Source organism: Aegilops tauschii, chromosome 5 (genome assembly GCF_002575655.3).
Source record: "Aegilops tauschii subsp. strangulata cultivar AL8/78 chromosome 5, Aet v6.0, whole genome shotgun sequence".
Lineage (NCBI taxonomy): Eukaryota > Viridiplantae > Streptophyta > Magnoliopsida > Poales > Poaceae > Aegilops > Aegilops tauschii.
In genome coordinates this window covers 306649410-306665515 of record NC_053039.3, presented here as the reverse complement: position 1 = coordinate 306665515, position 16106 = coordinate 306649410, and the positions used below count along the sequence as shown (strand labels likewise).

The 16106-nt window shown below is 46.7% G+C and overlaps 1 protein-coding gene across 1 annotated transcript in view; it reads right to left on the bottom strand.

Moving 5' to 3' along the window:
• LOC141022793 (uncharacterized) overlaps window positions 1-14162 on the bottom strand; it is a 67423-nt gene extending 53261 nt beyond the window's left edge. Inside the window, exon 1 of the mRNA XM_073499058.1 lies at window positions 13997-14162. Within this exon, the coding sequence (XP_073355159.1) occupies window positions 13997-14162 (166 nt within the window). The remainder of the gene's footprint in view (window positions 1-13996) is intronic.
• Between the last annotated feature and the right edge of the window lie 1944 nt (window positions 14163-16106).

Genomic DNA, 16106 nt, shown 5'->3' with positions numbered 1-16106 from the left:
AAGTGTTGTTATTGCTGTGTAGTTTCCCACACTTATAATCTGTCTATGCTGCTTTGTCTTAAATAGATATGATTCAAACTGTATCTATCTTGATTTGGCAACATAAACTAGAATGATATAGACCATACAGTGACCATACTACATAGATATATGTTTGTTTCATGCTGTTATCCTGTCCACCTTACTACTAAACTGGTTTACCAAAATGAGTTTCATATACTACATTGTAAACCTGTGATGTGTTTGTTTGTTTCTCCTTTAGAACGCGGATAAAATATTGGAGAAGAGTACCCGTTATGCAATGGTAAAGGAAGTAATGTAGATCAGGTTCAAGATAGTGAGACATCCCTGTTGTTCTCCAAGAAATCTAATAAAAACTATATTGAAGACACTGAGACAACCCCAAAGTCCTGTCTTGATGTAGTGTTCGACTTACTGGCTACTACTGCTGGAACCAGCTCTTCCTACTCGCTGCCTGAATCAGTTTGGCTTCTTGAGTCTCAACTTCAAGTTGAAAGACCTCGATCAGATGTTATGCGACAGGAAGCCGAAGGACTGAGGAAGTCCCTGCAGAATTCAGATGCATACTTTCTGGTGCAACAGCAAGTGCTGGAGGATTTAAGCGCCAAACAAGAGAAAGTTAATAAGCTTGCTAAGCATCTTGCCAGCATTATGGGTACCCAGGATATTGTTTCTTGAGTTCTTCTGAAGTGGTTTCAGTTCTGGACTTGTTTTGCTGCGGCGTTTATATGCTGCTTTGTTCCCTATATTTGCACTGGTGGCGAACTTTGATGCCCAGTGGATGTAATATGTGTAATAGGCGTGATAGCCTAGCGTAAGTTACTTGCTTATTTATTTCCTTTGTCTTGTTTATTTGTTTTCTTGTAGTCAGTGCAGTTCTTTTTCCGCGGTTTGCTAGTGGCCGGAATAACCTATTTTTTAAAACTAGGCCACATTAACAATGGGCTACATATTTACTGTAGGCCTCCTACGGGCCGTAGAAACAATGGGCCTTCTAAGGGTCGTAGACACAATGGGCCTTCTACGGGGCGTAGACACAATGGGCCTTCTACGGGCCGTATCATCAATGGGCCTTCTACGGGCCGTATGATCGGTTGGCCAAACATGTGCCAAAAACAGACCACATTATGGCCGTAAATGGGCTAGAGTTGAAATCGTCCGTTCATGGGCCGACCATAATGGGCCGTCGTCAATAGGCCGTATTTGATGACGCTATGAAAACGGCCTAACGTATTAACGGGCCACAAACGGGCCGACTGTAACCACGGGCTGTATTTGGCCCACAAGCTGAAAATGACAGTAACGGGCCGAAATTAAACGAATGCTGGAAATGAGCCCAAGAATAGGGCCCTAAGAAGGCCGAAAGATAACATGGGCTGGAAACGGCCCAACGGAATAATGGGCCGTTAATGGGTATAAAGTGATACACTGTTCATTACGGGCCAGTTTTACCACGGGCCGTTAATGGGCCGAGGTTTACTAAGGGCCTCATATGTGCCAAAAGACGTCATGGGCCATACATGGGCCGGAAGTTAAAACGGGCTGGAATTATATTGGACGGCCCAGATGACGCTACTGGGCCTAATTCGGATAGGCCGTAAACGGGCCCTGGGATAGCGGGCTGTAAATGGGCTATATGCGAACATGTCGTTAACAGGCTTGCCTTGGGCCGGCCCACTACCTTTTGACCAAGTCAAAGGGGCTGGCCTTTTCACACGAATGGGCCTCTGTTGGGCCGTGCCACATGTCGGCGTATCATAGGTGCTTTGGGTCCAATGAGTGGATGACGTCTGTCCCCACGGTGAGCCGACACGTGTTTCCTCCAACCAATGATGATTTTACACATGGAAAATCCCCATTGGTCGGGGCTGTTAACGGGTTATCGGATCCAAAACTGGACCCGATAGCTTAACGGCGTTCCGTTACGGTGGATGCCACGCGTCGGTCACCCTTGACGAAAGCACTTCTGTGACGCGCGATTTATCGTCATGGAAGTGGACACTTCCGTGATGATAATTTTGGTAATGTCATGGAACACTTCTATGACAGCACAGGTATGACTATCTTGATTCTGTCATAAATTTGTCATGGATGTACATGCATGACAGAAAACGTGACCTACTGTGACAAGCACGTATCATCACGGAAGTGTATTTTTTTGTAGTGAAGGGTAGGATGCAAAGGATCAACATGAGGTGCACAAGGGCTAGTAATGTACTTGTTCAAAAGATATTCATTGAAAATCTCAAGCATCTCAATTTTCCATTCATGAAAGAACTCTCCATCAAGTATAGGTACTCTATGTCTAAGACTCCCCAACGTAGGCTCATCCATCTTCTTCCAATGGTGTTTAAACCAAAGCAATGGAGACCAAAGATCTAATACCAATTGAAAGGATCGAGAAGAGGTGTCTAGAGGGGGGTGATTAGACCCTCAACAAAGAAAAGTAGCAATTTTTAATTTCTTCAAGTTAAGGTGGAGTTTGAGCACAAGTTTAAACATTCACAATACATTTCAAGCAAGCATGGCAAGAGTATATGAGCAGCGGAAAGTAAAGCATGCAAGTTGCAAGAATGTAAAGGGATGGGATTGGAGTATGCAAACACAATTGGAGACACGAAGATTTTTTCCGTGGTTCCGATAGGTGGTGCTATCGTACATCCACGTAGATGGAGACTTCAACCCATGAAGGGTAACTGTTGCGCGAGTCCACGGAGGGCTCCAACCACGAAGGGTCCACGAAGAAGCAACCTTGTCTATCCCGCCATGGCCATCGCCCACGAAGGACTTGCCTCACTCAGGTAGATCTTCACGAAGTAGGCGATCTCCTTGCCCTTACAAACTCCTTGGTTCAACTCCACAATCTTGGCGGAGGCTCCCAAGTGACACCTAACCAATCTAGGAGACACCACTCTCCAAAAGGTAATAGATGGTATGTTGATGATTTACTCATTTCTCTTGTGCTTCAAATGATAGTCTCCCCAACACTCAACTCTCTCTCACAGATTTGGATTTGGTGGAAAGATGATTTGAGTGGAAAGCAACTTGGGGAAGGCTAGAGATCAAGATTCTTGTGGTTGGAATGGAATATCTTGGTCTCAACACATGAGTAGGTGGTTCTCTCTCAGAAAATGTATGCTGGAAGTGTAGGCACGTTCTGATGTCTCTCTCCACGAATGAAGAGTGGGTGGAGGGGTATATATAGCCTCCACACAAAATCTAGCCGTTACACAAAATTTACCAAACTCGGTGAGACCGAATCAAGAAACTCGGTTAGACCGATTTAGTTCAAAATGTGAACGTTAGGCTTTTCGGTGGGACCGATATGATCAACTCGGTGGGACCGATGTGCTAGGGTTAGGGTAAAACCTCAACTCGGTTGGACCGATTACACAAACTCGGTGGGACCGATTTTGGTAATAAGCTAAATAGAGAGTTGGTCAGGCAAACTCGGTGGGACCGATTGCTTATCTCGGTGGGACCGAAATAATTGCAACAAGCAACAGAGAGTTTGCAAGCCCATCTCGGTGAGACCAAGATCCCATCGGTGAGACCGAACTGATTAGGGTTTCTGGCAGTGGCTATGTCAAGTGAACTCGATGGCGCCGGGTAGATCAAATCGGTGTGGCCGAGTTTGACTTTTGGTTTGGGACATATGTGGATATGAGAAAGTGGTTGAGTGCTTTTGGAGCATATCACTAAGCATTTTGAGCAAGCAAGCCATTAAGCAACACCTCATCCCCTTTTAATAGTATTGGCTTTCCTATGGACTCAATGTGATCTTGGATCACTAAAATGGAAATGTAGAGTCTTGAGCTTTTGCCAATCTTCTCTCCTTAGCATCTTGAAGGGGTTCCACATCCTCTTGTCCACGCCACTCCACTGTTGAACTCATCTGAAATATACTAGATAAAAGTATTAGTCCAACAAGAGATATGTTGACATTCATTACCAAAATCACCCAGGGAGCACTTGTGCTTTCAGTTAACATCCACCAAAAATAGAAAATGGTAATAAAATGACAACATCTGTAGTGATATCTTCATTGCGAAAGAGTAGCACGGTAACAAAGGGACGGATTAAAAATGGATACAACTGTTAATTGCAACAGGCTTAACAACATCCTAATTCCTGTTTTGTAAGTTTGTAGCCATTGAAATACAACTCTTTAAAACTGGATACAACTGTTAATTGCAACAGGCTTAATGGCCATTGAAACCGGTACTGACAAAAATGCAATTGGCAGAGTTAAATATCACAAGGCAGGTGCTGCCAGAGCAGATAATGGCCCAGTTGTCTATAAAAAGGTAGGGAAAATAGCTAAAACGTGTTAGGCATGTTTACTACAGCATGCTTAGTACATCGATCGTACAAAACATAGACATTAATTGCAACTGGTATTGGTAAGATTGAACTGGTGAGTACATACTTGGTAAGTCCTGAGAGGTAGTTGCTGGGGCACTTCATCTTGGCCAGAGCCCGCGCAAAGTCAGCGGCGGCGGAGGCGAGCTGTTCCTCCGGGTCGAAGCGTGGATCAGTGCCACTGACATGTGTACCTATAGGCAACCACTAAATGGTACAAGTTAAACTGCAATTGCACAAATGATGTGAAATACTGTAAGACATGGGATGCAGCTAACCTTGATGGCAAACAACAGCATCGGCCGTTATGACCCTGCGTAAGTACCTGGACAGGCATGTTAAGTACAACAGGGTTAGCATCCACTAAAAATAGCAAATGGGCAACATCTCTAGTGATATCCTAAGTCATGTATTGTAAGTTTGTTGCTGGTATTGGTGAAATTGAGCTGGACACGGTAATATTTGAACATCACATAGTGTGCAATACTGAACTAAACAAGGCACGAACATGCTTAATACATCAACTGTTGGGGATATAACTATTGAGTATAACCCGCCCAGGAGGGGCCGGGTTATGCTCATGGTGGTTCATCAAAAACAAAGCCCATGAAGATACTGAAGATGGCGGTTCATAATGTAGACTCATTGAGGGCCCGAAGCCCAAAGGCGACTTAAGGCCCAACAAGTGTAAACCGCCATATATGTATGACTTGTATTATAAGGCATGTAAGTTAGTCACCGAGCCGGACACGTTGTTTATGAGTCGGCCTTATGAGCCGGCCGGGACTCTGTGAGCCGCCAGGCGTCAACCTGTGTATATAAAGGGACGACCCGGCGGCGACTTAGGGCAAGAGAGAAGAGATCGAAAGCTAGATCAAGCGTATTCGCACCCTAGTAATCGAAACATAAGCAATACCACCTCAAACAGGATTAGGCCTTTACCTTCACCGCAAGGGGCTGAACCAGCATAAACTCCCTATGTCCTTTGTCCTGTTTAACCCCTTTAAGCTAAACACGTTGCGATGGCTCCACAACTAAGTCCTCACACTAGGACATCTGCCGTACCAATTCCACGACAGTGGCGCCCACCGTGGGGCCAGGGCATGGTGGTTTCGTGTTCTTACAGGGCAACTTTGAAGGGATCAAAGGATATGCTGTAGGCCGGATGAACAAGAGTCGTCGCGGCAAGCTCTACATCGATGATGCAGGCTGGGGCCCCGAGGCCGGCTCAATCGAGTACGGGTACCGGGTCCCTTCGGTGGAATTCACGTTTTCATCAGCAAGATCGGCGAGCCAGGCCCTGAGCCGGACATTTGCACCGACATCATCGAGATGGCTCAGCGTGCACGACCCGCCCGAGTTCAGCCCGCCGTGAAACATGCCTTCGTGGGATTCATCCATGGGGCGGAATTTGAGGAAGGATCCGTGTCTAGCAGTGATACGGCCATCTATTCTGATGGTGAGTCATCCACGGGCGAGACTACTTCATTGTATCAACTGCAAGACGACAGGCTTGGGGGCTGTTCCGATGGCGATAGTATTCCGGATCCCTACGAGCCGTCGAACCGGGTCGCGATTTTCATGGCCAGTACATAGCCAGGGCAGAATTCTTCGACTACGGCAGCAATGATTTTCGGGTCAGCAATGGCAACGGCGGCCGGGGCAGGAGGCCCTGTGCGCCCGCCGGCTCAGGTCTTGTCCGACTTATTGGACACTTTGACAACATTGTTAACAACAGAGGTTAACCCGGCAAATCAAGCTCAGCATAACGCAGAAGTTGCGAAACTGCGAGATGAGATAGCTCAAACCAAGGAAGATCTGGCGGCTGAGAACGCGAGGATGACTGCAGAACAAGCTGCTTTGGATGCTCAGGCACAACGAATCCGGGCCGATTCCTTCCAGCTCACGTTGGATCAGAACGCGTCAAACGAGGTCATGAGGAGGAGGCATCGGAGTCATCTGCCCCTGGTTTACGAGGCAAACCGGGTGGTAGCCACACCTAGGACTGGAGCACCGGCTCAGCTTCGCACAACAGATCTGCTTCATCTGAATAATACCCCACCACAATATGTGCCGACACCGTCGGGTCATTATTCTAACCCTTTGGATAATATGATCGCTGCGGTGATGCAATTGGCGGCTCTCCCAGTTGAAGGCGAGTCTCCGGCTGCGATTGAAACGCGGAGGGCTAGAGAGCTTCTTCAGACAGCACTGGTACAGCAGGAGGCTTATTCTTATAGTCGTGAGAGGATTCACTCAACCCCTCGCCCGAGCCGGAGTTATAGCACGCACATTGACTCACCGGCGGTTTCAAGCAGTGACAGATGCCGTAATCAGCCTCGTGGGCATGACCCGGCGCATGGTGGTGCTAATGCTCAAGATTTGGTGGATCAAGGCAGAGCACGTCGGGAAGCTGATCTGGTGGCTCATCAACGTTCTCCGGTTTATCCGACAACTTCGGTGGAGACAGGGGTAACCTCCGGGACCTTGGGAGTGCCGTGTTTGGTGCCAGCTCTGTGTAACGTATGTTTGCCTAAGGATTTCAAGGGCCCTCGTAAGGTGCCTAACTACACAGCTGACTTACCCCCTGAAGCGTGGGTTGAGAGTTATGAGATGGCGATGGAGCTGTTGGATGTTGATGATGCTGCATGTGCTAAGTATTTCACGATGATGTTGGAGGGGACGGCCCGTACTTAGTTGAAACGGCTGCCAGCCAACTCCATTGGATTATGGGCCGAGTTAAAAGCCCGGTTTATCCAGAATTTCAAAGATACGTGCAAGCAACCTATGTAGATTGTGGATCTGGACTCCTGTGTCCCAGAAGAGGGCGAGTCAACAACCCATTGGGTGCGCCGGGTCTCAACTATCCTGCACTCGTCGGATCGCATCAATGCCGGCTCAGCAGTCTTAATGCTGGAGAAGAATTGTCATTTTGCGCCTCTTAAGTAGAAGCTAGGGCGGCTCAAGTGCCACTGCAGCGACATGGGGGAGCTGATGGTGGCTCTAGTTAAGTATGCCGACTCTGATAGTACCAAGGACCCCGGGTCTGATGATGAAAAGCCAGGAAAGGGAAAGAAGAGTAGCAATGCCAAGGGGCAGCATCATAACCCGACGAATCAGGGGGCAATGGTAAGCGCAAGGCTGATAACAATTTGGATTTTGTGGCTAATACCAACACATAGAATAATGGTCAGCATCATATGGGAAGGCCTCCTCCACAGGTTGGGGGTCAGGTTTTGATCTCGAGCGGCAGCTGAATCAGCCCTGCCCGAGGCATGGTACATGGGAAAGGCCATCCACTCACCTCTGGAAAGATTGCTTCATTATGAAGGAGTACAAAAATTCCAATCTTTTTCAAGACAATCATGGGCCGGGCGGCGGCTCAGGTTCCTGCTCTCACGGTCCGGGTTACGGTGGTGGCGGTTCTAATTCCGGTTTTCAAGGCCAAGGTAATTAGGGTGGTTACAACCAACAGAACAATCGGGGGAGTCAGCAGTAGCAATCTGGTTATCAGAGTAACCAGAAGCAGTTGAATAGTGGGCAGTACCACGTTTTCACCACAAGTTTATGCAAGCGGCATCAGAAGCTCCATAAAAGGGCAGTGAACGCCGTTGAGCCGGCGGTTCCCCGTTACTTGTGATGGTCTGAGCAGACCACTGTGTGGATTCGTAAGGATCACTCGCCCCGAGTTGATAATCCGGGTCACTTGGCGCTGGTGGTGGCACCTCGGGTTGGAGGATACAAATTTACCAAGGTACTCATGGATGGAGGCAGCAGCATCAATATCCTTTATTATGAAACTTTCCGTCGTATGGGATTGACTGATAAAAATCTTAAGCCGTCGAACACTGTTTTTCACGGTGTGGTACCTGGTAAGTCGGCATACCTAGTTGGTAAAATAGCTCTAGAGGTTGCTTTTGGAGGTGATATGACTCCAGATCTGAGACGTTAACCTTTGAAGTGGTTAAGATCAAGAGCCATTATCATGCTCTGTTTGGGCTGCCGGATTATGCTAAGTTCATGGCAAGGCCGTGTTATGTTTACCTGTAGCTGAAGATGCCGGGTCACAAGGGCACTATAACAGTGCATGGGAGTCACAAGATAGCCTTGGAGTGTGAAGAAGGTGATGCTGCTTATGCTGAGTCTGTTTGCACGACAAAGGAGTTGAAGTTTTACAAGGATAATGTTGACCCGACGGATATGACATCTTTGAAGAAGCCAACCACAGAGCATGACCCTTTGTTGAAATTTAAGTCGGAAGATGACACCAAGCTAGTTGACTTTGTTCCTAGCGACTCATCCAAGCAGTTCAGCATCAGTGCTAATCTGGATCCGGAATAGGAAAGCGCGCTCATCGAGTTCATCCGTGAGAACCGGGACGTCTTTGCATGGAAACCTTCTGATATGCTAGGTGTACCGAGGGAACTTGCTGAGCACACTCTTAATATTGATCCAAAGTTTAATCCGGTCAAGCAATTCCTTCGTCGTTTGAGTGAAGAGAGGCGTAAGGCCATTGGTGAAGAAGTGGCCCGGCTCTTGGCGGCTGGGTCCATTGTGGAAGTTTTTCATCCGGTGTGGTTGGCTAACCCGGTGCTGGTGCTTAAGAAAAATGGCACTTCGCGTATGTGTGTGCACTACACGGACTTAAACAAGGCTTGTCCGGCTGATCCTTTTGCTCTCCCTCGTATTGATCAAATTATTGATGCTACGGCGGGTTGTGAATGTTTGAGCTTTTTAGATGCTTATTCTGGTTATCATCAGATCAAGATGGCAGTTAAGGACCAGGAGAAGACGACTTTCATCACTCCTTTTGGAGCTTTCTGTTATGTGTCTATGCCTTTTGGGCTCAAGAGTGCCCAGGCGACTTACCAGTGTTGTGTGCAGAATTGTCTTCATGATCAGATTGGCCGCAATGTTCACGCTTATGTGGATGATATTGTGGTGAAGTCCAGAAAGAAGGAAACATTGATAGATGATTTGAAAGAGACATTTGACAATCTCCGGGTCTACAAGATGATGCTTAACCCGGCCAAATGTGTCTTTGGTGTGCCAGCTAGTGAGCTTTTGGGTTTTCTGGTTTCAGAACGGGGTATTGAGGCTAACCCGGAGAAGATAAAAGATATCACATCTCTGGCTAAGCCGGAGTGTATCAATGATGTTCAGTGTTTGGCGGGTCGTATCACGGCCTTAAGCTGGTTCATAAGCCGGTTGGGTGAGAAGGCTATCCCTTTGTACCAGATGATGAAGAAGACATATCTCTTTGTCTAGAGTGATGCTGCTGATCAGGCTTTTGAGGCCCTGAAGAAACAATTGGCTGAGCCACCGGTCCTCGCTGCTCCCATTGACAAGGAGCCTTTGCTGTTATATGTGGCTGGCAATAGCCGAGCTGTTAGTGTAGCCATTGTGGTGGAAAGGAAGGAAGCAAGCAAAGAGTATCCGGTCCAACGGTCAGTTTACTACATCAGTGAGGTGCTTATTGAGTCCAAACAGAGGTATCCACATTGGCAGAAGCTTGTGTACAGGGTTTTTATGGCTAGCCGGAAGCTTAAGCAGTATTTTCTAGGTCATCCTATCTCTATGGTTAGTTCTGCCCCTTTAGGGGATATCATTCAAAACAGAGAAGCCACAGGTCGGGTAGCCAAATGGGCCATTGAGCTTGGGCCTCATGGTTTAAAGTATGTGCCTCGTACAGCCATCAAATCTCAAGCACTTGTGGATTTTATCAATGATTGGACAGAGTTGCAGACGCCTGAAGAGAAGCCGGATAACACATATTGGACTATTCATTTTGATGGGTCCGGGAAATTGGAGGGCTCGGGGGCTGGAGTTGTCTTGACTTCCCCACGAGGTGATAAATTTTCTTATGTTCTCCGGTTGATGTTCCCTTGTACTAACAATGCAGCTGAGTATGAGGCCTTGCTCCATGGTCTTCGGATGGCTAAGGAGATGAACTTAAGCCGGGTGAGTTGTTTCGGTGACTCAGATCTAGTACCTCAGCGAGTTTCTGGCACTTGGGATTCTAAGGATCCACTCATGGCGGCTTATCGTCGAGAGGTTGATGCTATTGCGGGTCACTTCAAGGGTTATCAAGTTGAGCATGTTGATCGCAGGAAAAATGAGGCGGCTGATGCCTTAAGCCGGTTAGGGTCTCAGCGTAAGCCGGTGCCACCTAACACTTTCCTGGATATTCTGCATAACCCTTCTGTCAAATTGCCTACAGAGGAGGATCTTGCTATTCCTGACCCGGAAGCACAACTGGTGGCGGCTCTTCATGCTATTCCTGATTGGACGGTTCCATATTAGGCTTATATGACCCGGGGCGAGTTACCTGAGGATGAAACTTTGGTCAGGCTGATAACCCGGTGGTCTAAGTCAATGACTATTGTCAATGGAGAGTCGCATCATCGCAGTGTCACAGGGGCGTTTCAACATTGTGTTTCTCCTGAAGAAGGTTGTGAGATTCTATGAGAGATTCATGAAGGAGATTGTGGTCATCATACCGGCTCTAAATCTCTTGTAGCCAAGGCTTTCCGTCATGGGTTTTATTGGCTAACGACTCACGCTGATGGTGAGGATCTAGTTGGTAAATGTGATGGTTGTCAGAAATTCTCACGACGAGCTCATGTGCCGGCTCAAGAATTGAGGATGATTCCAATTACTTGGCCGTTTGCAGTCTGGGGGCTTGATATGGTTGGGCCTTTCAAAAGGTCCAAGGATAAAAAGACACACCTCCTGCTGGCGGTTGACAAGTTTACAAAGTGGGTTGAGGCAGAGCCGGTCAGTAAATGTGATGCGGCGATGGCGGTTCAATTCATCAAAAAGGTGATTTTCCGTTTTGGTTTTCCCCACAGTATTATAACTGATAATGGCACTAATCTATCCAAGGGTGCTATGAAAGAATTTTGTCAACGTGCGCATATCTGGCTTGATGTATCATCAGTGGCTCACCCCCAGTCTAATGGTCAAGCTGAGAGAGCCAATCAAGAGATCCTGAGAGGCATCAAGCCCCGACTTATGGTTCCTTTGCAGAGGACGCCGGGTTGTTGGGTGGAGGAGTTACCCTCAGTGTTATGGAGTATTAATACTACCCCCAACAGATCTACAGGCTACACGCCTTTCTTCATGGTTTACGGAGCAGAGGCGGTTCTCCCTAGTGACATCCGTCACGACTCGCCCCGCGTGGCAGCTTATGTTGAAACTGACAATGAAACAGCATGTCAGGATGCACTTGACCTGTTAGATGAGGAGCGTGACCTTGCGGCGGCTCGTTCGGCGATTTACCAACAAGATATGGGCCGTTATCACAGCCGCCGGGTTAAAACCAGAACCTTTCAAGAAGGTGACTTGGTGCACCGGCTTATCCAGGATCAATCTGATATGCACAAGTTATCCCCACCTTGGGAAGGGCCCTTTGTGGTCAGCAAAAATCTGAACAATGGTCATATTACCTTGTTGATGTTCGAGACCGCAAGGACTCACGCACATCGGAGGAGGAGACCCGCCGGCCGTGGAACATTGCTCATCTTCGGCCTTACTATACCTGAGCCACCGACTCTCCTGATGTACATATTTTGACAATGTATATATTATAATCGATATAATAAAGCCGGCATCCTTGATAATTCAGGGCCTCTGTCGTTTCATTTCTCAGAAACTGAGTCTTTATTACTACTTTATATGATCACTTAAAGGCTTGATGCCGAGTTACAGGGACCAAAGAGAGTTTGTTGCACAGCACAACTCAAACATAGGTACCCGGTGAGCACAGCTCAGAAATATATCACTTTGGAGCTTCCTGCTCATCAAGCATATCTATAACTACCCTTGTTGATCCGGCGTATACGCCCTAGAATATAATGTTACTTGGGGGCTCTTTGTTCAACGGACAAGAGTTTTTATGACCCTTGTAACAGGCTTAAAAGCCAGGCTTGGAATCCAGGTGTACTCACCTAAAACCCCGGGTTATCCTGCCTTTTTAAGTCTGCCACTCCGCCCAGGTAATCCTGGAACGACCCGCCGTACTTTTGACAAGTCAATCATATCTAGACCCTGAACTTGTCAAAGTTAAAACGATGATTGGTTGTGTGAGGTTCGGCTTATAAGGTTTGTATGAAGGTTTAACTCAGTGGTTGTGCGGCCCTTGAAAGCACTTGAGTTTTAGGCCTGGCCTCTTATGAAAGCCTTGATTTTTTGTTGTTTGATTTGAACATTTTTTTGTTCTTCTTCCGTGACATATTAACACATGGTTAAAAGCCAATGAGGGCTATGATGCCTTATGGTTTATACATAAACCTACCCGGTGTTTATTAACCCGGCCTGGCTTTGGACTATAAGTCGCCAGTAGATGATGATACTAAATACTTGGAAGCGTTGTGCTCCGAGTTTCGGGATATTACCCCTTGCTGCATACAACGTTGTAAGCCGACAGTATATGACAATTAAATAGGGCATTACATGCTCAATCTTTTGGGTTGGCACCCTTATTGCGCTGGTATGCTAAGCCGGCGGTGTATCACAGGTATGGTATTTTTTATAATCATATCAAGTTATAATTCAACCGGCCCTGGTTATGGATTGTCTTTAGTCACCAGTGGTTTTTTATAAGGTATTATGACCCATCCTGCGGTAAGCCGTCGGGATTCTTGTCGTATGTCTCTGTGCAGGTACAATACATAATCTGGTGCATACAGTTGATGAAATCATAAACATAAATGGTAACTTTTCAACTGGCGGAGCAGCAGTGTTGCGCAAAACAAAACATGCACGATGGCATGGCAGATCAAGAGTTTCACTAGCCTATTACAAAGGCATCTGATGCCCTATAAGAATAAAATTGTCTTAGCAGTTTCGCAAAAAGCAGACGCTAAGCCGACCTACGGCTTATGAATCTTGGCCTTGCTGAGTTGAAGGTTGTGGATCGTCCAGCACCGGTTCATCTTCCTCCTCGTCACCCAATGGCTGGAAGTCAGTGGTCGACCAGTCGATCCCAGTTAAAGCTCTGAAGACAGCTTCATCACTTATAAGTGTCGATGGGTCAACATCAGGGGCATAAGTGTGCTTACGGATCGGAGGAGTTAGGTCCGAAGCATCATGAGTCGTCGCTTTGATCTTCTTATTGTTGGCATCGTAAACCGGCTGGTAATGCGTAAGATCCGTGTCTGCAGCCAGTTTACTAGCCAGAGGACACATTTCCCTCGTAATGGCGGCGAAGTCATTTGCACTGAAGGGTGACCCATCTTCTTTTATGCTTGGGCAGCCATTTGCCATGTTTGCCGGCTCAAGATCAGCTAGCCAGGCTTTGGCCCGGGTTAGCGCGGTAAGTGCACTGGCCCTCGCAGCTGATTTCTTCAACTCTTCAATCCATGCAGGCAGCATAGATAGTTTCTCCAATGTATCCTTGATAAGGGTTAGAGCCGGTTTGTTGTGACCAGCTGTGCAGATGATCCGTTGTGCGCCAGTATATAACTGTTCTATGAGTGTATAGGTGGCTTTCAATTTTTTACGCATATCTGAGCCAAGATGGGTAACCCGGGATCCTGTTTCATCCAGGACGTTTGTAAGCTGGAGCACATTGGTTAACATATGTTAAAAATATTAAGAGGATGCTATTTACCGAAAACAGCAGCAGTCATGGCATTTATTTGTTGTTTTAAGCCAGCAAGCTCTACAGTTACCGGCTTAAGGGCCGCTTCAGCATCCTCCGCCCGCTTCAGCAGGGCTGACTTTTCTGTATCCCAACCTGCTTGGTCATCTTTGAAGCTTTCCTTCAGTTTCTCCATCGCTGCTAAGGCACTAGTCAATTCATCCTTGGCCTTGGAGGTTTCTGCCTATTGAGACTTGATGTTTTATTGAAGGTCGTTGACTTGGGATTCTTTACTGGTAACCTTAGACTGCAAGAGGTAAACAATCAATGAGATGGTAATGAATTTATTTAAAGTCCCAAGCACAATACAAGTATTACACTTGGCACTTGGGGGCTAATGTCTATTTGCTTCTTATAATACTGGGAAGTCCCAAGCACAATACAAGTATTACACTTGGCACTTGGGGGCTAATGCATATTGCTCTTGTCAACGATGTATTTATTTGCTGACCCGGACATATGACAGTGATCCGGCCTACGAAGGCCACAAATGGGATTATGGATCTCCTGCAAGATGATTAGTCTCGACTTAACATATTTGTTAAGCAGACCCTTGGGGGCTACGGATGCAATGTTCAATCTTACTGAAATAAAGTCTCGACTTAACATATTTGTTAAGCCGACCCTTGGGGGCTACGGATGCACTATTGAATCTTACTGAAATAAAGTCATGACTTAACATATTTGTTAAGCCGACCCATGGGGGATACGGATGCAAAGTTGAGGTGCTAGTATTATAAAGTCCCAGTTCATATTGAAAGTACAAACCAGCCCTTGGGGGCTACTAGAGTTGATCTATGCAGCATTGAAGTTTATAGCACATGCTATTCTATCATGTCCAATAAACTTGGCGGCTACGGGGAAGGATATTCATGTAAATAGTTGCAGCGTTTACCTCATAGCGCTCCTTCACCAGGTTCACTAAGCCGGCTTCGATGTCACGGCTGGTGTACAGGCGATTCAGATAACCAGAGTGGAGGTCTTGAGCATTGAAATGGGTATAACTCTCCAAGTCTACTTTCCACTTGCCTTTATCTTCAGCAGAAATTTCTTCTTTTGCACTGTGCTTGGATAAGACGGAGGGTTGACCCGGAGCTGTGAATCCAAATCGAGTGACAAGAACATCGTCAGTCTTCTCCTCAGCGGGCTTAGTTGGGCTTGTCGTCTTAGAGAGAGCCGGTTCAACATCCATATCATTTGGAGAAACTTCATGATCTTGTGGTGGAGGATCATTAAAGGTGGCATCAGAAATTGGGCTAACAGGTTCTGACTGTTGTTTTTCCGGCTCAGACGTGTGAGAATCGTCGACCGGCTTATTCAGCTTAGCTTTCTTGCTGGGTTTTGCTTGACCCCTAAGCATAAGGAACATAAAAGGTTAGCATAATGGTTAAATATAAGGTTTGTACGGTTGAATATATTCTTACCCAGGTACAGTCTTGAAAGCTGGTATTTGAGTTCCCGTTGACTCGCCAGAAGAGGAATGAGGAGTCCCCTGATAGTTTGAATCAGACGGATTAAGAGGTTGTCGGAAATGACCCGCTTTGGGGTAAAGTATATCAGAGATATGAAAGACCTCTGGGCGGCATTTGCGAACTGGCATATTTGGTAAGACGGAGGAGGTGATTTGTCCACTGCTATGCCGGGTGACTCGGCGAGCCTCGTGTTGCTATTTCTTCACAAGAAAGTTGGGATCCAAGTGAGCTAGAGGGTGAGAAAATCTTACTTTCCAGCTTGCTTGTCGGGTTTTCTGTGTTGGCAGAGGTTCTGAGCCGGAAGGAAGAATAATTACCTCTGCATCACCTGCATGGCTGGCCTCTGCGTCGTCCTGATAACAATCGTTGTCAATGAGATGTATAAAAAAGGAGCCAAGAGAGTCAAGTTCTACCTCTGACTCATTATCATTGTCATCATCAATGTTTAAGTCGGTGGTCTTCTTGGTAGATTTCTTGGTGGCTTTGGTTTTGGTACGAGCCGGTTTGGCCCGCTTATCCTGCGTTTTCCTCTTCCAAAATGGATCATCAGCCTGTTAAGATTGAAAAGATCATAAGTAGGTATCAGGAATATGGATCAAGCAGAAGAT